The sequence below is a fragment of the Malaclemys terrapin genome, chromosome 1 (genome assembly GCF_027887155.1).
Source record: "Malaclemys terrapin pileata isolate rMalTer1 chromosome 1, rMalTer1.hap1, whole genome shotgun sequence".
In the NCBI taxonomy this organism is placed as follows: Eukaryota; Metazoa; Chordata; order Testudines; family Emydidae; genus Malaclemys; species Malaclemys terrapin.
Window position 1 is genome coordinate 245,129,016 of NC_071505.1, and position 24,964 is coordinate 245,153,979.

Genomic DNA, 24,964 nt, shown 5'->3' on the forward strand with positions numbered 1-24,964 from the left:
CGAGGCTGCAGCTGTCAGCGCTGCTGGGCTCACAGCTGGAACACCCTCCACCCAATTTCAAAACAGGAACCCCACCAGCAGAATTCTTATCAATTTCACTGCTCTGGCTGTCAGCCACACTGACAGCCAACAGACACTTGGTTTCTATAGACACAGCGAAGCCAGAACTACATTGACCTAAGCCTTACGCCTCTCCTCGAGGTGGATTTACTAGGTCAGCATAGCGGGCGAGTTACAGCGGCAGGAGGAACACTGTAGTATGTACGCTTACATAGTTAGGTCGACATAAGCTGCCTTAAGTCGATTTAACTTTGTAGTGTAGACATGCCCCTAGTGACAAAATCCACTACTACCAATATACTCTTCTTTTTTTTTCCTCTCTGGGTAGCCTTGGATAGTGGGCCTCTAATGTCCATGGCAACAGTGTGAAATGTTTCCTTGATTATTGGCAAGTGATGCAAGGACCCTTGCAGCGTCCCACAGGCTTTTTCCATTTCTGACATAAGTCACAAGTGCTGCAGTATTCCTTTACCTTATTTTGAATATCGAGCCAATAAAATTTTTTCTTTAACCTTCCATATGTCCTCTCTGCGCCCAAGTGACCTGCAACGGGACAACTGTGGACTAGTAACATTAACCCCACATGATGTTCTGAGGGCACAAACAATTGTTTGTAGGATTCTTCAGAACTTTTATTTTTTCCCCCCATCGGATCTTCTCTGCACACCCTTCCCGCTCCTGTAAGAGCTTTCCCTTGATCTCTTTATCTGGGGCATTACTGAGGACAGCGGCTTTTATGCTTTTTAGGGAGAGGTCTGCATCCTGCTCTGTAGCAAAAATCTGTTAAGCTTTTGCTTTCAAAGAGAGCTGTCACAGGTGAGAAAGACTCTCCCTCCCTCTGCCCTTGTGATAAACTACCTCTCTCTGCTGATAAGGGGGAAGCAGCTTCCGCTCCCTTTTCCCTCCTCAGCAGTTACTCTCTGTGTACTTAGGGACATATTCCCTTTTACTACAGGTCACAATATCAACAGCTTTGGGCAGTGAGATTACATCATTCCCAATCAACGCATCAGATGGTAAATTCTCAAGAAGCCCCACCTTCAAAGTACCCCTTAAACTTTCCCATGCCAATTTGATGCAGGCTAAAAGTATTGTATCTGTCTTAAAGCTAGCAGCTTCACCTCTCCTCAGGAAGCATACTACTCCCCACTGAATCACATCCCTCCTGACCAGGGAAATCTGAGCACCAGTGTCTCACCACCCTGGCACACTTTACCTTTTACTTTGGCCTTTTAATGAACTCTTTTGTCTCGCTCCATGAAGACAGACCTGACAACATTAAACAGGGCTCCCTCTGCCACCACTGAAGTCTGACTCAAGGGTAGCTGCATTAACCCGGATAGGTTGGGGAATGAACTTGGAACCCCCATACTTAGGGCATTGACTTTTCATGTGATCAAGGGACCCAAGAGTAAAACCTTCTTTGGCCGGGGTCCAATAACTAGTTACTAGGAGGAGACCAGTACTGAGGCAGTGTGAACTTGGCTCCCTCAATCCCTTCCGTATTCCCACAGACAAACTGGGAATCCACTTATACTCCTTTGGCCTTCCCTGTGCAGCCTGAGTTCCCTGAATAGTCTCTCTTGTTTGTACAAGTCAGCTGTTTCCGCTGCTGCTTCCACTAATGCTGGAGTTTCTTCCCACACAGTAGTTCACACTTCCTTAGAGCCAACCTCGAAGAACTGCTGCTGGAGAAACTGATCTATCAACTCATCATGGCTGTCTGCGTCTTTACTCTTTATCCATGTTCCCAAATAATCCACCGTCATATTCTCCATGACTTAACATATCAAATTTTTTGAGGTTTCTGAATTTGAGGCGACATTCCTCTGGTGTAATTTGATACCATTTTAATGGAGACCCTTTAAAAACATCACACCTCATAGCCTAATCTACATAGGGTGACCATATTTCCCAAGGAAAAATGGGACACCGCACGGGGCTGGCCCGAGTCTCCCTGAATCCCGCCACTTGGGGCTGCGGTTGAGAGCCCGAGGCCCGGCATCTGCTGTCATCGCTCGCCCCCCAAACATTCCTCTGTACCCCTTGGAAAGGAGGGGGGCACACCCCACCTTTTTGGCTGCCTCATTGAGAACTGTGTCATGTTGGTCCTCTAAGCCTGTTAATCCCTTGAGCTCAGTCCCCTTTTGGTTAATCAGTGTGATCTCTTTGCCATTTATTATGTTTACTCATCTTACAATTTATTTCCTTTAGCCTAATAAACAAATTAATAAACTCCAACCTTTACTTTATTTGTTTCCAACCTTGTTACTTTTGAATCTCCAAGTCTCTGGCTTATAAATGCTGGAAGGGCGATTTTTGCTAGCGATTAGCTAGCAAACAGGGTACTGATCCCACCGACTACACCACTATGACTTTTTCGGGGCATCCAGGGCTAACAGTCACCTTGTTACCACCTGCCTCCAGAATCAGGCAGTCTTGCATATATTTAGGGCCCTACCAAATTCATGGCTGTGAAATCTAATCTTCCGTGAAATCTGGCATCCAGCCAGGGGCTCCTGCCCTGCACAGAGCTCCAGCTGCTAATCCGCTGGGGATGGGAAGGGAGGAGATTTCCTCTTCCCCTGTAGGGGCTGTTCCTGGGGTGGGTTAGACCCACCTCTGGGATCTCCTCCAGCTGCAGGAAGCTCAGATGGCTCCAGCTGTTGCCTCCCCCCGCCCCACGAAGCTGCGGCAGGAACTATAACCCTTCCAACTATAGCCCCAGCTGTCAGCCCCCCACTGGGACAGGAGACTGCCAGGAAAACCAGACCAATAGTAACCCACCCCCCATACCCTGTGACCCTCACTTCTGCGCTGCTGCTGGAGGTGATGCTGGCTTTACAGCTGGGCACCCCACCAGCAGCCTTCCTCTCTGACTGCCCAGCTCTGAAGGCAGCACCCCTGCCAGCAGAAGAGCAGAAGTAAGGGTGGCAATCCCAATAGCCTTGTGACCCCCCCCCACCCACCACCCTGACCGCATTTTGGGTTGGGACCCCTCACAGTTACAACACCATGAAAATTCAGATGTAAACACCTGAAAATGTGAAGCTGCTTAATTTTAGAACCCCCTGGCTGTGAAATTGACCAAAATGGACCATCAATTTGGTAGGGCCCTACATATATTGCATGGCTGTTAACTCACTAACAAAATCAGCCTATCAGCTACTCAAGCACACTCCCTCTTAAATCATGGGGAATATGTGCATAAGCCCACCTGCAAGGCAAAGACAAGGCTTGTAAGATGCACCCCAACTTCCTAGTCCCTTCAAAGTGGCTCCCTGTAGAATCCAGTCCCTGATCACTGGATGCACACAGAAATCCCAGATCCTCTGTTCCCAAAGGAATAGCGTATCTCAGTTTACCAGTTTTACCTTAGACCACCACGCCTGTATGACACACAGCACTGGACCTCAATTATAAAATGAAAAGGAAATTTATTTAAAGGAAGAAGAGAGATTTCATATAAAAATCAGTGTGACAGATGGGAACGGTTACATGTATATCATCATAACACACATCCAAATTTAACTAACAAGTTATCCTTCTGTCTAAAGAAGCTAATCTTGCCCAAAGTTTATGAATATTATATATATGTGTATGTGTGTGTGCACACTCACCAGTATTTTTCCCTTTACACTGCAGTCAAAAAATGTATAAAAAAAAAAATCCAGTGTGTGGAGACAATTTATTGAAATACACAATGAAATAGAAAGCCTGTCTCCTCTCAAAATAATATACATATTTTGAGCAGAAAGACAGTCAGAAAGAATCACTTTGAAAATGTACAAAGGCATGCTTAAAATATATAGCTAGCAACACAGAAATATGATTATTCATACTTACTTCAAAAACATAAATGTTTTATTAAAAAAATATGACTTGTTCCATTCAAAACTTTCAATTCCATGTTGTTGGAGATTATCTTTTAAGAACACTCTGGCTTCTTTAGATATTATATGCAAAGTACAGAACGTTAAAAGTCAAAGGTTGTCCATGCAGTGGTCAATAATAAAAAAGCACAATGCGGGGGAGGGATAGCTCAGTGGTTTGAGCATTGGCCTACTAAGCCCAGGGTTATGAGTTCAATCCTTGAGAGGGCCATTTAGGGATTTGGGGCAAAAAGCTGTCTAGGGATTGGTCCTGCTTTGAGCAGGGGGTTGGACTAGATGACCTCCTGAGGTCCCTTCCAACCCTGATATTCTATGATCATTTCCATGAAACACTTATGTAGTAACCAGCTTAGGTAGATGGTGAGATTTTAGTAGAAAATGTTTGAGAATGTGGAGAGCCTCCCTTGAAATGTTATTGATCAATAACAGAAGTCAACACCAGAACAAACCCCCACACAATACTGAAATCAATAGTTATAAGTGACAAAGGCAAACATAATTGTAAATATAGTGGATACAAACAGAGATATGTCTACATCTCTATAGCGCACTCTCTCAGCTCCTTGAAAAATGTTCCTCCCCCATGCATTCAATCTAGGAACAAAAACTAATGTTAATAATTTGTAAGAATTAAGGATTCTTATGGCTGGGACAGATTGAGTGTACATACTGAACACTAATCACACATTCATTAGCATTAGGAAACATAATTAGTTATTTCCATCTCTTCTTGAAAGCCAAGAATCACATTTTGAAAATATGTTCTCTTTCAGACTTACCATTTGATTTTATTTCTCGGACATAGTTACTAGGAAACCATCCTGTTTTGCCATTGTGAGTCCCTTCCCACCAGCCTCCTTCTTCCACTCTCGTGACATGAATAATGTCTCCTTTTGCAAAAGAAAGTTCATCTTCATTGGTCTGTTGAAAACTGAATTTTGCTCTCACCACCAGCTGATGATTGCTGTTATCGGTCATGTCCTAAAAAGTGAAAACGCAAATGAAGGACAGAACTTTAGGTGTGTAAGGGTTATTTCATGACCAATATACAAGTCTCTTCATCAAACAGAAACATATTAAAATTAAAACACCATTTTTATCAGAAGCTGTACAACAAGGTCTGCAGATCCCAATATGCAAGGGTTCATCTATCTTGCCATTGTATTTCTATGATTTGGGTCTTTCAATCTAAGCAGTACTTTATCCCACTCAGACTTCTTAGAATCAGGCAAGGCCAACAAAAGTAAAATGAAAAAGATTTGTGCTCTTCAAAGGTCAGATTCAAGATCTCTATGAACAGCACAAATTGAAAATGTCTTTGGCAACTACCTAGGGTTACCCTGTTTCAAGTTCCCAAACAGAAGACACTGCCGGGGGAAGGAGAAGGGGAGCCGGGCGGCAGTACAGTTGGTGGGCTCTAGGGAGACGTGTGTGTGTGTGTACTGGGAGGGGGTATTTGGGGGTGCTGGAGGGTTCTGTGTTCTGGGATGGGAGAGGATACTTAAGAGTGTTGCTGGAGGCATTATTTGGGGGGTGCTGGAGGGCGGTGCGTACAGCCTCATAGTCTAGGTGAGGGGCAGTGTTGCGCTCCCTGACACAGTGGCAGGATGGCTGGTGCAGGCCCAGGACACAGCACCAGCCCATCAGTCAGCGGCTCCCTGCGGGGGTGCTGGGGCCTACCTCTGGCACCCCTCCCTGCTAGGCTATGAGCTCAGCAGTGGAGCAGGCAGCTCGGCTGAGAGGCGCTGGCCAGCTCCACTTACCTGGCAGGCCGGGCAGGATCCAGCAGCTGCGGATGAAGGGGAGGGACCAATTGGAGCGCGGAGAAGACACAGGGCCGTAACCAGGCCAGGGCAATGGGACCCAGGGCGCAAAGCCACGGGAGTGGAATAATGACAGGGACCCAAGGGCAGGGAGCTCAAGTATGCTTGCTTGCCCCAGGAGCCAAAGAGCCTAGCTATGGCCCTCCAGAGATGGGTCTCTCTGCTCTGCAACAAGCAAGGAAAAAATCCCAGACATTTCTTCACATTTCAAGAATCTGCCCAGACGGAGATCGGAAGACCAAAAAAGAGGTCATGTCTGGGAAAACCTGGAAGTGTGGTAACCCTACAACTACCAAGAAACAGAACTGCTTCACTGGAAAAATGCTCTTTCCAAGACAGAGGCTGGAGGGGTGAGGAAGGGAAAACAGATGGACCTGAACCAAAATCTTAAAGTTAGATCTATGTCAGAGTTTGCATCTCAAACTTATTTCTGTAATACATATAAGCAGCTGTCCCATAGCTCAGTGGTTTGAGCATTGGCCTGCTAAACCTGGGGTTGTGAGTTCAATCCTTGAGGGGGCCACTTGGGGATCTGGGGCAAAATCAGTACTTGGTCCTGCTAGTGAAGGCAGGGGGCTGGACTCGATGACCTTTCAAGGTCCCTTCCAGTTCTAGGAGATGGGATATCTCCATTAATTATTATAATTATAATTTATATATCATATTAGGAGATTCAGATCTGGAGTGTTTGGATTGAAGTGTTTAAATTCTAGTTAAACTGGGGAAAATCATGACAACCCTGTTGTGGAAAAAACCCACAAAGGTTTATTGGAAGTAACACAATTACTATGTGATACATTTATTAAAACAACCATTCTTCAAACATAAGAATGATGGTTGCAGAAGTATTTTTGAACATTCACAATGTGTTTTAGGTTTGTGTTAGGTGTTACTTCTTCCTCACTGATATTAAATAGTCCTTGGCTCAGAAGTTTAAGTTGACGACACTCATGAAATTCTCTTTTATTCATTCTATTTTCATTATTTGAGCAAATGGTAGTCACATCCTGGTCATATTTTTCCTCTGCTTTCTGGGATGGTGTTTTCAGCAAAAACCTGGACACAATAGTTACTGAATTTATTTTGAGACACAGAATCAATGGCAGCAAGTAGTAAAAATATTTGCCTGTATGGATGCTTATAGCCATTATCAGGTCATATTTTGTATTCAACCGACCATCTTACATTAGTATCAGTGCTGATTCTTTTTTTCCTCTATTTCCTCACTTGCAGCATCTATTAGCAAACCTGCAACTTTAAATCTAACTGGAGGAGTAAACGCAGGGTGAAGTGTTTCAATCATTTCTTTGTTTGATTTGTGCCATATGCAAGGCGGTTCCCAGGGGAGTAGTGGGGAGTGAGGGGAACCTAACTTGTTTCAAGACTGAGCTTGATAAATTCACGAAGGGCATAATATAATGAGGCTGCCTAAAATGAGCATATGGTCCCTCACAACTGCTATTAGCAAGTATCTCCAATGGCCAGAGATAGGGCACTAGATGGGGAGGGCTCGGAGTTACTACAGAAAATTCTTTCACAGATGTCTAGCTGATGGGTCTCACCCACATGCTCAGGGTCTGACTGATCGCCATATTTGGGGTCAGGAAGCAATCTTCCCCCAGGTTGGATTGGCAGAGACCCTGGGGTTTTTTGTTTTGTTTTGTTTTGCCTTCTTCTACAGCATGGGGCATGGGCCACTTGCTGGTTTGAACTACTGTAAATGGTGGGTGACTGTAACTTGAAGTCTTTAAATCAAGATTTCAGGTCTTCAGTAACTCAACCATAATTTATGGGCCTATCAGAGGAGTGGGTGGGTGAAATTCTGTAGCCCGCGGATGTGCAGAAGGTCACAATTCTAGCCTTAAAGTCTATGAGTGTATGTTATTAGTTTCAATGGGTGCAACCTTCTTGTCAAAGTGTTTGCCTTTCAGTTGTTTTTGGTATAATTACAGAACGATTTTTTGCTATTGTTCTTATGTCGAAGACTAACAGAGACTGCTCCAGAATAAAATTTGTTTAGAGGTTCTGGAAGGCCTGGAATTGGGATAGGACTTAAATGATCATTGCAACTATGTTTTAATAATGACAATGGCATAAAAATTCACCATGAGTGTCACTAAATTGTTCCAATGGCTAATTATTCTCACCATTAAAAATGAATAGCTTCATTCATGAAGCTAATGAATTTCTCTAGCTTCAACTTCCAGCCAAAGGATCAGGTTACACCGTTCTCTGCTCCATTCTCTGCCCATTATTAAATATTTGTTTCCCATATAGGTAATGATAGACTCCTCAAGTCATCCCTTAACCTTCTCTTTGATAAGCTAAACAGAGTGAGGTCCCTGAGTCTATCACTATAAAACATGTTTTCTTATCCTTTAATCATTCTCACAGTTCTCTGAACCATCTCCAATTTATCAATATCCTTCTTCAATTGTGGATACCAGAACTGGACACAGTATTCCAGCAGTGGTCGCACCAGCACCAAACAAAGAGGTAAAATAACCTGTCTATTCCTACTCAAGATTATCCTGTTTATGCATCCCAGGATTGTATTAGCTCTTTTGGCCACAGCTCATGTTCACCTGATTATCCACTATGACCCCCAGATCTTTTTCAGAGTCACTGCTTCCCAGGATAGACTCTCCCTTTTGTAAGTATGGCCTACGTTGTTTGTTTCTAGGTGTATACTTTTATATTTGGCCATATTAAGACGCATATTGTTTGTATACATCCAGCTTACCAAGCAATCCGGATCTGTCTGCATCAGTGACCTCTACTTTTCATTATTTACCACTCCCCCAATTTGTGCGTCATCAGCAAGCTTTATCGGTAATGTTTTTACATTTTCTTCCAGGTAACTGATAAAAATGTTAAACAGCACAGGGCCAAGAACTGATCCCTCCAGGACCCCACCAGAAACACACCTGCTCAAATACTATTCCTCGTTTACAACTGCATTTTGAGACCCATCAGTTAACCATCTTTTAATCCATTTATGTGGGCTATGTTAATTTTATATTTTTCTAGGTTGTTTTTTTTTAAATCAGCGTCATACACTACCAAGCAAAATGCCTTACCGACATTTAAGTATTCTACATCAGCACTACTATCTTTATCAATCATGTCACCTCAGCAAAAAACCAGTGATAGGATCTATTTTCCATGAACTCTTGCTGATTGGCATTAATTATATTATACTTCTTTAATTCTTTATTAATCAACTCCCTTGCCAGCCACTCCATTGTCTCACACGGGATCTATGTCAGACTGACAGGCTTATAATCACTTAGGTCATCCTGCTTACTCTTTTTAAATATTGGAACGTTATCTTTCTTCCAGTCTTCTAGAACTTCCCTGGTGTTCCAAGTCTTATTGGAAAAAAGTCAACATGTTGGTCCAGCAAGATCCTCAAACAGCTTTTATAAAATGCCTGGATAGGTATATGAACCTGATAATTTATAAAGGTCTAGCTTTTAGTAGCTGCTCTGTAACATCCTCTTGAAATACTAGTGGAATGGGAAGAACGCTGTCATATGACTACATCATCTGTTTTTTCTCCAAATACAGAACAAATATTTATTAAACACTGCTGCTTTTTCTGCATTATTATTGAGAATTCCACCATTTACATCTATAATGTATAAAATACCTGTTAGTATTTTTTTTGTTCCTCATATACTTAAAAACTCATCATTTTCCTTAACTCTGCTGACTATAGAGTTCTGCTTGTGTTCCTTATCAATTTTCTCCAATTTATAGCTTCTGATTTATATTCATGACTATCAAATTCCCAATTCTTCCATTTTTGAGTGCTGCCTTCACTTCCCCTCTAAACCAGTTCTTTTTTTTAAACCAATATGGCCTTCTTTCTCAGTTGTGGGATTGTGGCTTTTGGGACATCTAATAACATATTCTTAAACAATTCCCAATTATCCTTCATATTTTTCTAATTAAATTTTCCTCCTAGCTGATCTGGCTCGTAATTATTTTCCGTTTTGTGAAGTTAATCCTTTTAAAGTATGAAGTATATATATCACTGGTGTGGACTTCATTCTGTTTGCACACTATAAATGTAATCAATTCCCGATCCTCTGTATCCATCAAGAGGAGATCTAATGCAACACTTTCTGACTTAGGAAACTATCATCTATAATATTTAGAAGTTCCCAGGCTGTTTTAATACTGGAAGCATGAGACCACCAGCATGTGTGATTCTAACTGAAGTTCCCTAGGATCATGTAGATTTTTTTCCCTATACATTATAGATAGGATGACTGGCCCCTTATGCACCTATTACTTTGCGTGATCAGGTGCTTGTAGCAGACAACAATACCCCATCTTGTGCTTTATCTGTTAGGACATTCATCCATAAGCATTCAAGATCAAACAGGCAATGCCATTTTTGACATAGGAGGGCCACTCAAACTTACCCTCTCTTTTTTGCCTACTCAATCCTTCCTAAATAGATTATAACCCTTGATTTTCACATTCCAACCCTGGGAATCATCCCACCACTTTTCAGTAATACCAACAAGATTAAATTTATGCTCAGAGTAAGCAATTAGTTTTATTATTATTCTTAACGTTTCATTCAATGGCCCATTTCATCTTAAACTACTAAAGTGGAAAAGCAAAATGCTGGATCTGGGGCTCCTCCAAGCGAGAATTTTTTTATGCCATTGTCGTTATCAAAATGAAGTCCCATACCAGTTCCAGGCTTTCCAAACCTATAAACATTAATTTTATTCAGTCTTCACCATTTCAGAGATCACTCTGTGATTACACCAAACACACACGTTGGTGGACACAACACTCATTTCTATTCCCCTGGAATAGAAGCACCAGATCACGCAAAGTAAAATCAAGACTTTAAAATCAAGATACATTTCTGAACAGAAAAGCAATGATGCATAGAAGTGTTTTACATATATTAGTTTAAATATTTTCTCTCTCTGAAGTCTTCTACAGCTGGATTCATAATAATGAAGGCATCTGGCTTTACAAGCCGAAGAATAACAGTGGCAAGGATTTTTAAGATCTATCACAGTGGTTCTCAAACTGCAGGTCATGCCCCATCAGGGGGGTGCAAGGTAGTTACATGGGGGTCACAAGCTGTCAGCTCCATGGGGCTGAAGGCCTGGAGCCCCCATTTAATTAAATTACCCCCCTCATTTTTAATTTATAAGCAGTGGGGGGGGGTCACGCTCAGAGGTTTGCTGTGTGAAAGGGGTCACCAATACAAAACGTTTGAAAACCACTGCCCTAGCACATTTCCAAAGTACTTTCTGTAACTTATGTGGTACATATAGAATACATCAGGCTGTATTGTAGTACAAATGATTTATCTACCCTCATATGGGATGACCTGTATAATTAATCAGAGTTTACCCAGCACACATGTGCTCATGCAGATACAGCCTTTAAATCACACCACACACGTATACTATTTAATCATGTGTGTGAGGGAGTAGGAGCGAGAGAGGAAACAACAGGCCCAAGGACTCCATCTAGGAACACAGGCTACTTCTGTTAACCCACCCTGTTCATAGTAGTTACAGCTCCATATAAAGCAGCTGAGTGAATTCTACTAACTCATTCCAGCAGGTACGGCTTGTTAACTTCACCAGAGAGGTTAGTGAGACTTTCTGATAAGAGGGATCTAGAGCCTGAGACTTGGAGGTCTCTGGAGGAAAACCTAGAAACAGCCACATTCGGAATGAGGGCTTAAACAGATTTACATTGTGTTAATGTTTCCCATACCAGTCAGTAAACAGTTCTTCAAACATGAACTAAAAGAGGAGGTCTGGGCTCTTCCTTCAAACTTTTTCATTGCTGAAAGGGATCTTTTTCTTGGAGCTCCATACTGTTTAGAGACAAGTGAGAGACAGGGACCTCTTGGTACCAACTGGCAAGTGGACACAGGGTGCACAGGCCTATACAGGGATCCCCTGGGTTTCATGAATGCATAGTAGTTCACTGAAAGGTAGCATGTGAGCACTGGCCTGCTACACCCAGGGTTGTGATTTTAATCCTCGAGAGGGCCATTTAGGGAACTGGGGTAAAAATCTGTCTGGGGATTGGTCCTGCTTTGAGCAGGGGGTTGGACTAGATGACCACCTGAGGTCCCTTCCAACCCTGATATTCAATGATTCTATGATCTCTGAGAGCGAGTAGCCCACTGGTTGGCATTATCATGCAAAACATAGGTACAGATAATATTTAAGGAGTTAAGTATCTATACTGAAAAGATTCTTAAGGTCTTGACCTGGTTTAACTCCACCAGAAGGGGACACACCTCAGGAATGTTTCTTTCAGGCAGGAGATAACAGACAACTCTCTCGTTGTCTGGTCATTTGTGTATCGTATGCCTTATAGAGTATGCCTGTTTACAAACTGAGCCACATACAGTAAGAGATTGCAAAATCTACAACAGAGAAAGTCTACAGGATGGAACAAACAGCAGGAGCATGTCCTACTTTAAAATAAAGACAATGGATTGTTTGGGTATATCTTGGAGTGCCAAGCGCCACACTGGATCCGCCTAGGAGGCAAGCTGACAGCATGTCTGGCTCATGAAAGGAGGATAACACTTGGAGGGCTTGAGGGTTTGAGTGTGCCTATCGCTAACCTGTAGAGACAGAGAGGTCTGGGAGGCCTAGGAGAGAGTGCATGGGGCCTCCAGAGTTGGGGAGCTGACCCCCAGCAGGCACAGACAAGGCTTCCTCACGTGAAGGGCAGGTGATAGTGAGATGCCTCACAACCCCAGGTTCCCCCTGGAAGTGTCAGAACAGGAAGGTACATTTTGGTATACGACTTCTCTGCTAAACAACCTGATTTTGGAAAACCAGTGGTGAGGGCAGCCCACACAGTGTTTTGTGGCATGCCTCCACATTTGCTCTCTCTAAATCGGAAAGTGAGTCCAATGGCCAAGCCAGCCAAAAACTACCACTACTTCCTTTATAGAGCAGGCTGTATATTCCTACACAGGCCAAGGCAGTTTTCATACCATGGCTTCAGTAATTAGGAGTCTTACAACTAGAATTTCACTGGGTTGGGATGTCCTGCAATAGATGTTCCCACAGTGGAGTTTTAAGAAAAAACTTGAAAAAATTGAATCTGGTTTCACATGTCCCCACCTGCAAGAGGGTACATTTTTTGACTATACACTGACTATAATGTGTTCAAAACATGGTGGGAAGCCAACTGCTCAGAGGATGTGACGTATACACGTACACTCACATAGTATCACAGTGATCCTATAGCTATTGCTGAGGAATCAATTATTACAAGTGCACAAAGACAGAACCTCTCAGGCCAGCATACTTTGGGGGTAAGAAGGAACTAGGAGCTATTTGAGGACTTTGCTGTTGGTAGCAGTCTCTTGTCCTCTGTGTATCCTGTAAAGCTACAAATCTGTTTACCTATGAGATTCTCAATTGGTGGCAAACCCCATATTAGGTGTTGCAACACAGATTCTTAAGATGTGTATACCTGAGACTTCAACAATGTGATTCTGTGTATGTTGGAACCATGTGTTGGGGGGAAGGGGGTAGGGAGCTCCAGGGTCTCAGTGTACAGGCTGCCAAAACTGCTAAGTGGCTGGGAGATCTTCCAAACTGCCTCCTCCGGGACTGAGTGAGCAAAGCTTTAGAGGAGGCTCCCTTCCCTTGGAAACCCTGGAGAGTTGGGATGGCACAGTCCCATTGGAGGAGATGGAAAATTTGCCCTTTTGAGAGGTGCTTCTTTATTTAAAAAAAAAAAAAGAAATCAAAGAAAAAATATGTATGCTGGCATACAACAAGAAGTGCTTAGTGTTACAACAGAAATACTTCTGGCTGCGAGCATGCAGAAGACTGACTATCTCAGAAGAGAATGAAAAAAAAGCCACTGTAACTTTAGAGGCCCCAGTTATATGTATGCAAGAGCAAGAGAGTAGTCAGGGACTTGTGAAATTGGGTTCACCCATCTTGGCTTGCAACACTGTTTTAATCCAGATTGATAAAGAGAAAAAAAAAAATCCTTGAACATGATTAAATTCCAGCAGAACTTACCAAACTTCGATACTGTCCCTGAAAGAGTTTTGAAGTTCTACTGTGCAAAGACTGGGATCCAAGGGAATCAAAAGATTTTATCCGATGAGATGAGGGCCGTGCACATACGGAATCACTTCCTAGCCCAATGTCTGTAGAGATGACAGCAAAATACTAGAATTGCAGAAATTATATACACTTTTTACACACCAAGATCAAGCTTGAGTGCCTAAAGCAGAACCATGGAATTTGTGGGTGCTCAATACCTCTGAACACAAGAAATAAGATCAAATATACCTAAATGTGGATTTAGGTGTCCAGTCTTAAGCACCCAAGTTTGAAAATCTTGGCCTAAAAAGAAAAAAAATCAAGAGACGCCAGAGGAACTCCACACAACCATAATGTAGTAAGTCATTGATCTGGACAATGAAAACTGACTAATTTCCCCTATTATATTTTCAGAAAATTAAAGGTTTGGGGAAAAAATTCATACCAGTCCTTTTCTCTTATGAAAAACACATTTCTGAAGTTAAAATATTTATTCAAACAAAACAAGGTACATTAGAATGTCAATTAAAAACTATGCTTAATACCTACACTGGTTACACGATTTCAAGTGATTCCCGTCATAATTCAATCTTCAATCAACTCCCATTACTTGCAAGGGGCTAATTTAATCTAATCTCCTGTGACAGTGGCAGTTTTCTTCATACACATTCTTATGGAGGTCAGGAAGGGTGGGGGATGGATTCCAAAATTTTAGGAGGAGCGAAAGGATTGAAAGTATTTCTCATTTTCTATCCGCTAGCAGTCAAATTAAAGAGTCTAATAACCAACATCTTTTCAGCTGATAGTCAAAAGAAACTCAAATACATTATTTTTGCCTATATTTAAGCAAGCTATATCTGTTTCTTTGCCCTCTTCCTCCTACCCACTCATTCTCTCTTTGATGCTTCGATTTTGCTCATTTAGTTTTTCATCCACACCCTTTATTTCTGCCATCATTTAATTAAAAAAATAAAACACTTTCCACTGCCCCCTTTTTCTATATTAATTTGTCTCCTTTTTCGCTCCATCGAGGCTTAGGTTGTTGCTGGGGGTGGAGGAGCGTTGTGGTGGTGGGCTTTTTGTTTGTTTTTTTAAATCTCTTCAGTTGCTTCCCTTCCCAACAGACCACACAGCTGAGACCTTCCATCCAAAGGAAGAGTGCCGCACTCCGCTTTCTTGAGAGCTCATCGGTGCTGCTCCTTCATCAGACAGCAACACAAAGTCACTTCTGATCTCAGCTTTGGCTCTAGTGATCCCAAACAGCAAGGTAATCGATTTCATCCCAGCTCTGATGCTGTACTAGCAGGCTACCAGGCAACTCTTCCCCTTTCTTTGGGCCTCTCTACCTTAGCCCGTTTGTTTGTAGCATGGACGTTCTGTTGGTTGGTGGAGAAACAACTATGCTCCTACACATGGCACTTTCTCAGCAGCAGACTGAAACAGACACACAGCTTGCAATCTGAGTCTATAGCAATTGCACTTCCCCGGCAGTGCCATGTACAGAAACAAAAGGAAATGTAAGACACCCACCATTCGATGTCAGATTAAATCTGAGGGTAAAGCAGATGTAATGTAAATGTAATGAGGGGTGTATGTATGGTGAAAGAATGAATGGAGCAACAGGGAAGCAGAGGGCTGTCGAATTCATAGGATGCTCTAATTCCCTCAAGAAGTTCTCCTAATACTCTTATCTTGTACCAACGACTCATCTTTATCTTTCAGAAAGATTATAAATATACTCAAAAAGAACAGGAGTATTTGTGGCACCTTAGAGACTAACAAATTTGTTAGTCTCTAAGGTGCCACAAGTATTCCTGTTCTTTTTGCGGATACAGACTAACACGGCTGCTACTCTGAAACCTATAAATATACTATGTTACAAATGCATAGTGTTTAACTGGTGCATTATTAGAGTTATTTTTCTCTCTTCTCACTAAAATATACATTTTATTCAGCTTGACATCAACATACTATAACTTGAAATCAATGGAGCACTTATATTCCAAACAGTTTAGAAATTTCCTATGCTAATTTTTTCTTTTTTAATCTCTGTGTTAATATAAGAGCTTAAAATAGGTTTGGGGGTTTCTTCCATTTGTAGTATGCCTAAGCTCTAATTTTTTTATGATACATTGGGAGCATGAGGGACTAGACAACATTGCACAAGACAGAACATTTCATTTATGGATCACAAGTTTACTACCAAGGTAGTTGTCTTGGTTATTTTAATACTCTTTATAGTCAACTTTAAAATTCCAGATATGAGAACTGTCAGAGAGCAAGATATTTTAGAGAAAGGATAACCGTGACCTGAAATGTCTTTGCAATACATATATTACCATGAAAAAAGAAAACATATTTGCAATTTGTAAATGAACTGAAGCAGAGGAACTGACATGTCACCAAATCCAGTGGTAAACCTGGAGGCAGTTCATCTCTGTGTTTCCAGATGGAAATCCCTACCCCCCACTTCCTGCTTTGCAAATGGAGATCATCAGGTATTTCCTCTTTGATATATTGCTTTGTTATCCAGCTTGTATTGAATGTGGTGGGAAGACCACTTTGAAACCCTCTTATATGTAAATCCTGTTTTTAAGAGATGAGTGCTGCGTCCTGAAATTCTCTCTTCCATGAAAACAGGGTTACTATGTCAGGACTTTTGTTGAGGTCTGCAACTACCATATAATAAGAAAACATTGCAGTTTTGCTCTGGTGTGGTACTTGCATAATATCTTTAATATAACTAACTGTTTCTTGTATCCATATTGTAAAGATCTATGATAACATTTGCTTTGCTGATAATGTTTTCTATTTTCTTCTCTTTTCTTTTTTTAGTTTAGTTTGGGCAACCTAAGGAATGCCTGTCACTCTCTATTTTTCCATTGCAAAATGTTATCCAGTACACAACAGCAAGGGCACTGCCAGAATGCCCTGTCCATGTTACCCCAATGCCAAACAGGAGGGACCACTCATATCTGCTACGTTGAGCTGTCAAAAAGAGGAAAATGATTCTTTACAATTTTCAAAAGTTTGAAATTGTTTTGTAGTTTCCAGGATTTGAAATTGATCAATTTTGTGTTTAATTTGTTCATGATTTTTTTTAATTCCCCCCTGCCCCATTTTCTTTTGCGAAACTGAAAAGTTTTTGATTTTCCAAAATGGACAAGAAACAATTATTTTCAGCCACTGCAAAAAGGGAAAGGCCAAACGAAAAAAATAGAAAAAGGGGAAAAAATAGGAGGCTCATTCCCCCCCCCCCCCCCCCAATTTTTGAGTTAGTAGAAACAAATTAAATTCTGCAAAAATGCTCCAGAGTAAAGTCATTTTTCTACTAAAATCTTTTGGAAAAGTTTCTGCTAAACTTGCATAAAATACAGAATTTGATGGACTACTATAATTTGCATATTTTATCAAATATGCATTGCCTCATTTGCATAGAATCTCACCACCTTATGCCTACCACTTCTCTGATTCCCCACTTTCACTCCTTCAACTTTCCCCCATCCCTGATTCCCCTCTATCCCCTTAGAGTTTCTCCTATCCTCCTGCAATGTAGTCTGTGATCATAGGACATTGCCTGGAGTGTGCTAATCCCCATCCCATGTGTGCTTATAGAAATACGGTTGGAATGAGTGTTTGCATAGTAGCATTCGATCTCACTGACTAGTACTCTAGCCATATCCCTGTGCCTGTGGGTAGGCTGGGAACTGTGCTCTTGGAAAGGTCTCTATGGTTAGAGTCTTTGAGGGAGGTAGTGCGGCTTAATGGCTAGAGAAATAGACTGGGACTCAGGAGACATGGATTCTATTCTCGCCACTGGCCTGCTGGGTGAACATTGGCAAGTCACGTCACCTCCCTGTGCCTCAGCTGCCCCATCTGTAAAATGGGGCTGACACTGACCTCCTCTGAGGTCTACTGAAAAGTGTTATATAATAGCTACATATTAATTACTATTAAGAACTCATTGGGGATCATGACAGCAGTCCACCAGGACTAACCACTGAAATACTGCCTAGAGTGCCTCCCACATACTCTCCCCATTAAAATCGGAAAAGTAACTGATTGGACGAGGAGTCAGCCTCGGATATTTAACAGCTCTGGCCATTCTACAAGTAAAAGGACAGTTCAGCTTGCCAGAGCATCCAGTCTTTGTTCTCCCTTTTGAAACATGAGCAACAACGTACGGTATTTAACACACAGACCACAACAGCCACTGGATGGTAGCAACTTTAAAGGAATACTGAAATGGTCCGCATTCACACTTGTGACTTAGACTTACGGTCAGCTGGTGACTCCATTGGAGCTATGCTGGTTTACACAGCTGAATATCTGTTCATACTAATCTACTAAGCCAGTGCAATACAAATATTTTCTGATGTAAAACAAAAACACAATTTTCCTTTTGTAATACAACAGATGAGTGTGGTATATTGAGGGCTGTGTTGGAACTGCAGTCTATTTCTTTCAGAGTGGAAGAGAGGGCGTTTCCTAGTCCTGCTTGCAAGCTCGGGAGCTCTACAGGAAAGTGTGCGACATCTGACTTAGTCTGCAGACAGACAGAAAGCCTATATAGTAAGATGGGGTGGATTGTGCCTCTCTGTATTAGGGAGCAGACTGTTTTGTGTCTGTTTCAGGGTTTTTGTGTTATTGATCTGATTTCTAAGAAATAAAGTAGTGGTACGTTGCTACTTTCTAGCAAGAGTATTTATATTTTTATCTAACTTCGATGTGTTTATGCCATGAACATAACAACAATGAGCACAATAAAAAATGAGAAATTGCATTTGAAGAGTTACTGTCATACTAAGGAAAATTCACTTACAACTGACTTCTCTTTACATCCATTTATACAAAACTTTTCTCTTCTTAAAAGTTTGGAGTGTTTAAATAAGGGCCTTTGTCCTTGAAGCTCATCTTCTCTTCCTCATTTTGATACCTAATATGATGACCTAATGATTACTTCATAACATTTTCATGACAAAACAGTGCCCTGTCATAAATACAGGATTATGGACTCCACGTAGGATCAGAAAGAAACTTAATAAGGAAGGAGAAAGTCTTTAGTGGCAATCAGTCCAATCCTGCAAACTTTATTCATGTGAGTGGTATCATCTACTTCAATTAAGTAAAATTGACCCATGTGTAAAGATTGCAGGACTGGACCCAATGTGTATGTTTCTAGCATCTAAAGAAACACACACACTGATCAGGTACTTTTTAAAAAAAATTAAAAACCTCCACATTTACTTCACTGTGAAACCTCCTCTAAAAACAAACTAGACAATACTGACAAATCCTTTCAAGCTCCTTTAAAACAATGCAAGACTAATACATGGGAAGATGAAGAAAATATAAAGAGAAAACATCTCTGCAAAAGGACCATTGGCAGCATTTTTGGACATGTCAATTATATTAATTTATCTGAGCTGCTTAAGGATGACATCATAGATCCCCTTCCCCACAGTATGCATCAAAGCAGAACAGATTTTACTTACCTGCAGTTACTTTATTTAGAGCAACTAGGGAGCTGAGAACCTTGCTGAAGTTCTGTCCCTGATACAGATCATTTGCGTCAAAAGTCTGAAAAGGAACAGGAAAATAACATTAGGACACCAGTCACTGAGAAAATACTATTAAAAGCTAGGTAAGTCTACAGTTACCAGGAATGAGAAAAACAAACACAAGTACAAGTACAAACATTTCTTACCAAATGTTTGTAGTAGCTTTTTAAAAAAAAAATACAAGGTAAGAATTAGTGTGCATGTTTTTGTTTTATTTTAGACTAGAGACAGGGTACAGAAAGTTCTACTTGGGCACAGTGAGATATGGAAGTGTGAGTTTAAGATATTTGAGGGTTAATTATAATGATGTAGAATTGGTCCAGCTTTGGTAATTACAGTTTGCCTACCTAGATTCTCTCTATAGTTTTCAAGCAGAAAAAGTTATTCTTCCCATTGTATCTGATGGAGGATTACAAGGTTTGAACACATGCACTGATGGTCAGAGCCCTGGGTGCATGGGACCCCAGTAATGAGCGGGAATGCGGAATCAGCACTACACTCGGCTGATGCAGCAGCTCATGGTATCGGACACCATCAGGTGGTTGAGGAACATCTATCTATTCTAGAATACATCACTGGACATTGGCAATACCAGGAAAGATGATCTGGAGTGCCGTTGAGAAGCAGTCAAGAAACTAACTGGAATACTTCTCTGATGGATTATATCTAGCGAGGGACAACCTATCCTAAATGCTCGGTTACTGAGGGACAATCTACACTCATTGCTATATTTGTTTTCTACAACCAACTCTCTGTATTTAACTTTTCTTGAGTGTACCGGAATATTTGGATGCTAATATCTAAACTGTATCGTTAAATTTATTAATCTAAATTTGAGTTATTCCTGATTATGTACTATATCAGGGGTGGGCAAACTACGGCCCACGGGCCGGATCCAGCCCCTCAGGGCTTTAGATCTGGCCCACGGCGCTGCTGGGACCACATCCCTGCGGCCCCCAGGCGGGGTGGCAGAGGTCTCCATGCGTTGGCCTTGCCTCCAGGCACCACCCCCCACAGCTCCCATTGGCCAGGACCAGGGAACTGCGGCCAATGGAAGAGTCAGGGGAGGTACCTGGAGGCGCAGCAAGGGCAGTGCACGCAGCGCCCTCCGCCCCCACCTTCCCCCGGAGCTGCAGCGCTTCCCCACCCCGCAACTCTCTGCCCTAAGCCCCCTGCCTGCACCTCACACCCCAATTCCCTGCCCTGAGCCCCCTCCTGCACTTCGCACCCCTCCCCATTCCCTGAGTCCCCTCATACACCCCGCACCCCTCCTCTGCCCAAATCCCTTGCCCTGAGCCCCTTCCTGCACACTGCACCTCCTCCCACGCCCTGCACTCCCTCCCACACCCCAACCCCCTGCCCTGGCCCTGCATACAATTTCCCCACCCAGATGTGGCCCTCGGCCCAAAAAGTTTGCCCACCCCTGTACTATATGTATTGTATGTCTTTTAAACCAAACTTTGTACTTTTGGATAATTTAAGTGCTATACCCAGATGTACAGACACTCCTTCCTTAACTTGTGTATTATATAATTCTAACAAACATTTTTAAATCTATTCTTACTGTACTGCTAAATGGCTGCTGTGTTTTACCTGAGATATGCTTCCACTACAGTGGTGACTAATTAATGTATGTATACATATTACACGCACACACGGTAGTTTATGCCATACAGCCTTTTCTCAAAGTGCTTTATGAAGTACTATATTATTGTGCATTATATCCATAAAGCACTGATACTGCCTCTGGTCTACAAGACACAGAAGACATGAGTCCCCAGACAATGCATCAATAAAGTTTTCTGTTCTGAACAGTCAAATCACTGGAACTTAGCAGCTAAATCACATTCAGACAATTTTTTTTTTTTAAACACAAAACTACTGGAGAGGAATCTAAATTCACAAAATCTGTAATTAAATATAATTATTCGGTAGACAAAACACACTTGAAACTTTGCAAAACTAGGTGAGGACATGAAACATCTGGATTTGCAGACAAAAATGACCCTGAACATTTGCTTGAGGTAATGGTAAAACTTAACAAAAACCTCATGAAAACAGATATTGCACATGACCCTATTCATGTTGAAAGGAGTTATGGAATTCTCATGCGGAAGATCAGAAAGAGGACAACAATGCCAGCACTATTATAGTTGCTCTGTCTGATGTAAGACAGGGAGAGAATCTCAGTCTCTTGCAGCACAGCAGTTTTTATCTACAAAGTCAACAAGCTCCTGTTTATTTTCCTGATAAGAGACCCACCCCACAGGCATGTCTGAAAGAGTCTGTACCTCTGAAGAGAGAACTCAGATAGAAGGAAAATGAAAAGATCGTATTTTTTCAGGGCAGGGGAAGAGAAGGAGAGAGGAATTAAGAAATGAGAAGCCATGCAAGTCATGCAGACTGAAACTTATCTCAAGTGACCATTTATGGGACTGACAAAGCAATTTTTTAGCTCAGGGATTCTCAAACTTCATTGCACTGACTCCCTTATGACAACAAAAATTACTACATGACCCCAGGAGGGGAGACCGAAGCTTGAGCCCACACAAGCCCTGACGCCCCAAGTGGGGGCAGGGCCAAAGCCCAAGCCCCACCACCACGAGAGGCAAAACCAAAGCCCAAGGGCTTCATCCCCAGGCAGGGGGCCTGTACCCTAAGCTCTGCTGCCCAGGGCTGAAGCCCTTTTGCTTCGGCCCCAGGCAGTGGGGCTTGGGTTTCAGGTTCGGCCTTGGGTCCCAGCAAGTCTAACACCAGCCTTGGTGACCCCATTAAAATGGGGTCCCGACCTACAGTTTGAGAACTGGTGGTTTAGCTGATTTTCTAATAAAGGTGGAACAGATTTCAAGGTTTTGTTAGCCAGGCAGTGTCCTAATAAAGAAAGTGTTTTGTAAAGGATTCATTATATTTAAGATGTTCTTACCTGCACTGTTGCTTAGATTACCAAAAAATAAAAAAAGGCTGCCAAAACCACAGTTTGTCCTTGACTATGTGCAGCCGAACAGCGTTCAGCTCCAGTTTAGCTGCACTGGTTGCTGACACCAGTTGTTAGCAATGGATAATTTTCATAGTGTAGTACAATGGTTCTCAACCATGGGTACACGTACCTTGGGCGTACGCAGAAATCTTCCAGGGGGCACATTAACTCATCTAGATATTTACCGAGTTTTACAACAGGCTACATAAAAAGCACTAGCAAAGTCAGTACAAACTAAAATTTCATACAGACAATGACTTGTTTATACTGCTCTATATACTATACACTGAAATGTAAGTGCAATATTTATATTCTAACTGATTTATTTTATAATTATATGGTAAAAATGAGAACGTTAGCAATTTGTCAGTAATAGTGTGCCTGTGACACTTTTGTATTTTTATGCCTGATTTTGAAAGCAAGTCGTATTTAGGTGAGGTGAAGACATAACAAATTCCTGAAAGGGGTACAGCAGTCTGGAAAGACTGGGAGCCACTGGTGTAGTCAAGGCTCAAGAGCTCTGTATGCCTACAGAATCAAGCTGTTAGTCAGTGGCTAAGTACTAATGTCCTCCAAGCAACTACAACTTGTATAAAATATCCCAGAGAACCTCTTCTTTAAATATCACCATACCAAAGACAATTCAAGAACATCTAGGCTTATTTAAAGTTGGAAGAAATAATAAGGGGCTCTCAAGTATCCCCCAGCTGCGAGTATGTGATGCCAACTATGAAACATGAGATAAAAGTATTAAAAAAAAAATCTACATATATAATATACAATGTAAGTGAACGAGACACTGCCAGCCTCTATCAGAAGGGAACAGAGAATTTGTTGATTTTGCCCTTTTGGCAAAAGTTGCATTTTAAGTTAAAGAGACAAGAAAAAAGGACACAGGATGACACAGTATTAAGAGGACGGCATAGATTGTATATATTCTACTGGAAATCAACTTGCTGATGTGTGTGTTTGTTTGTTTTTTTAATTTGGCATCCAATCTGGAAAAATAAAGAGTGCTGAAAGAGTTACAAAGATTCAGGCTTCCTGCAAGTATGTGTTTACTGAGGTAGCTTTTAAGTGGACATAAATTACGAAGTGTAATAGAGGTATGAAACTACAGTGTGCTGATCCTATAAGAGGGTCCACAAGAGCAGACTCTGACTCCCACAGAGTCCTATTGACTTCAATGTGACTATAATTTGTGCTTTCAGAACCCTTTATTGGACTGGGGATTCTAACAGTAAGTAGACATCAGAAATGCTTCATAACCTGGTACCACAAGGAAGGACTGTTTTATTAAGGCAGTAATTAAAATAAAAGGATGGGAGGGTATTGCTTACAAATAGTGACTCAATTTCAATTTTCCTAAACTTTTTTTTTTTTTAGTAAAAAGTAAGTCTTTTGCTCATAAAGATGAGCCCATATCCATTATACACCGAGGAACAAGAATTTTCTGCTTCTGTCCTGCCATGTAAATCAACAGCGTTCGAATTTATGCCCCAGAAAGACATTAGATCAAATATAAAGAATTAACTTCTTTTTTTAAAATACAGTTTAAAAATGTGGACAAAGGTTGGAAAACAAATTTATGCAAGTCTAAAATAAAAAGCGTAAGTATATTTAAGCTCACCTTCATTGTGGATTCTCCTACAGCAAAAAGCTCTTCACCAAAACTAGTTTAACTCAAGAATAGCAGGAAGTAAAAAAGCCTTAAGTTTCCTGTTATGCTGAGACTTATATAGGATACTGGGAACAATTTAATGGGTCATTCCAGCATGCATAATGTCATCTAGAAACTGTAACTAGGAAGCACATCTAGTCTGTCTGACTTCACAGGAAGACAGAGAGACAATGAGAAGACAGAGGAAGGTTTTGCTGGTGAGTAATATATAATTTTACTAGAAGCAAAGCAGCCCTTCTAAAGGCTGTCTAGCCATGACAAAATACAGTTACTAACCTGTTCAGTAATTACTGTTCTTTGAGACATGTTGTACGCGTCCATGCCACTCAGTGTCGGTGCACCCAGCACATGGCCGTCAGAAACTTTTTCCCCTCAGCGGTACCCATTGGTTGACTCAAACTCCTCCTGCTGCCATGCAGCACTAGGCCTTAACCCCCCCACCCCTCCATTCCTTCTTGCTGGAACTCAGATACAGAAGGACAGGCGGATGAGCAACACATATCAAACAACAACAGTTATGGAACAAGTTAGTAACCATTTTTAATTTGAGTGATTGCACAAGTGCATTCCACTCCTGGTGACCCACAAGTAGTAAGAAAAGGAGGTGGGATCGGGATCTAGATTGGAGAAAAACTCATCCAACTCTAACATAGTCTCTGGAGTCTTGAGCCACAGCATAGTAGGAGGCAAATGTGTGGACAGAGGACCAGGTTGCCACTCTACAAATGTCAGCAATTGGAATTTGTGCCAGAAAGGCTGCCGAGGCCAACTGTGGCCTCATCAAATGAGCTGTGACTCTGTCTGACAGAGCAACGTTAGCCAAGTCATAGTACATGTGTATACAGGATACAATCCAGGAAGAAAGTCTCTGGGTGCACACTGACCAAC

The 24,964-nt window shown here is 41.7% G+C and overlaps 1 protein-coding gene across 4 annotated transcripts in view; it reads right to left on the reverse strand.

Annotated features, from left to right (window-relative positions):
* ARHGEF7 (Rho guanine nucleotide exchange factor 7) overlaps positions 1–24,964 on the reverse strand; it is a 192,538-nt gene that overhangs the window by 99,950 nt on the left and 67,624 nt on the right. For all 4 annotated transcript variants that reach the window (XM_054011294.1, XM_054011286.1, XM_054011311.1 and 1 more), the window contains exons 3-5: positions 19,353–19,437; positions 13,831–13,961; positions 4,733–4,934 (exon numbers count right to left, since the gene is read on the reverse strand). In XM_054011294.1, coding sequence (XP_053867269.1) covers positions 4,733–4,934; positions 13,831–13,961; positions 19,353–19,437 — 418 coding nt within the window. The remainder of the gene's footprint in view (positions 1–4,732; positions 4,935–13,830; positions 13,962–19,352; positions 19,438–24,964) is intronic.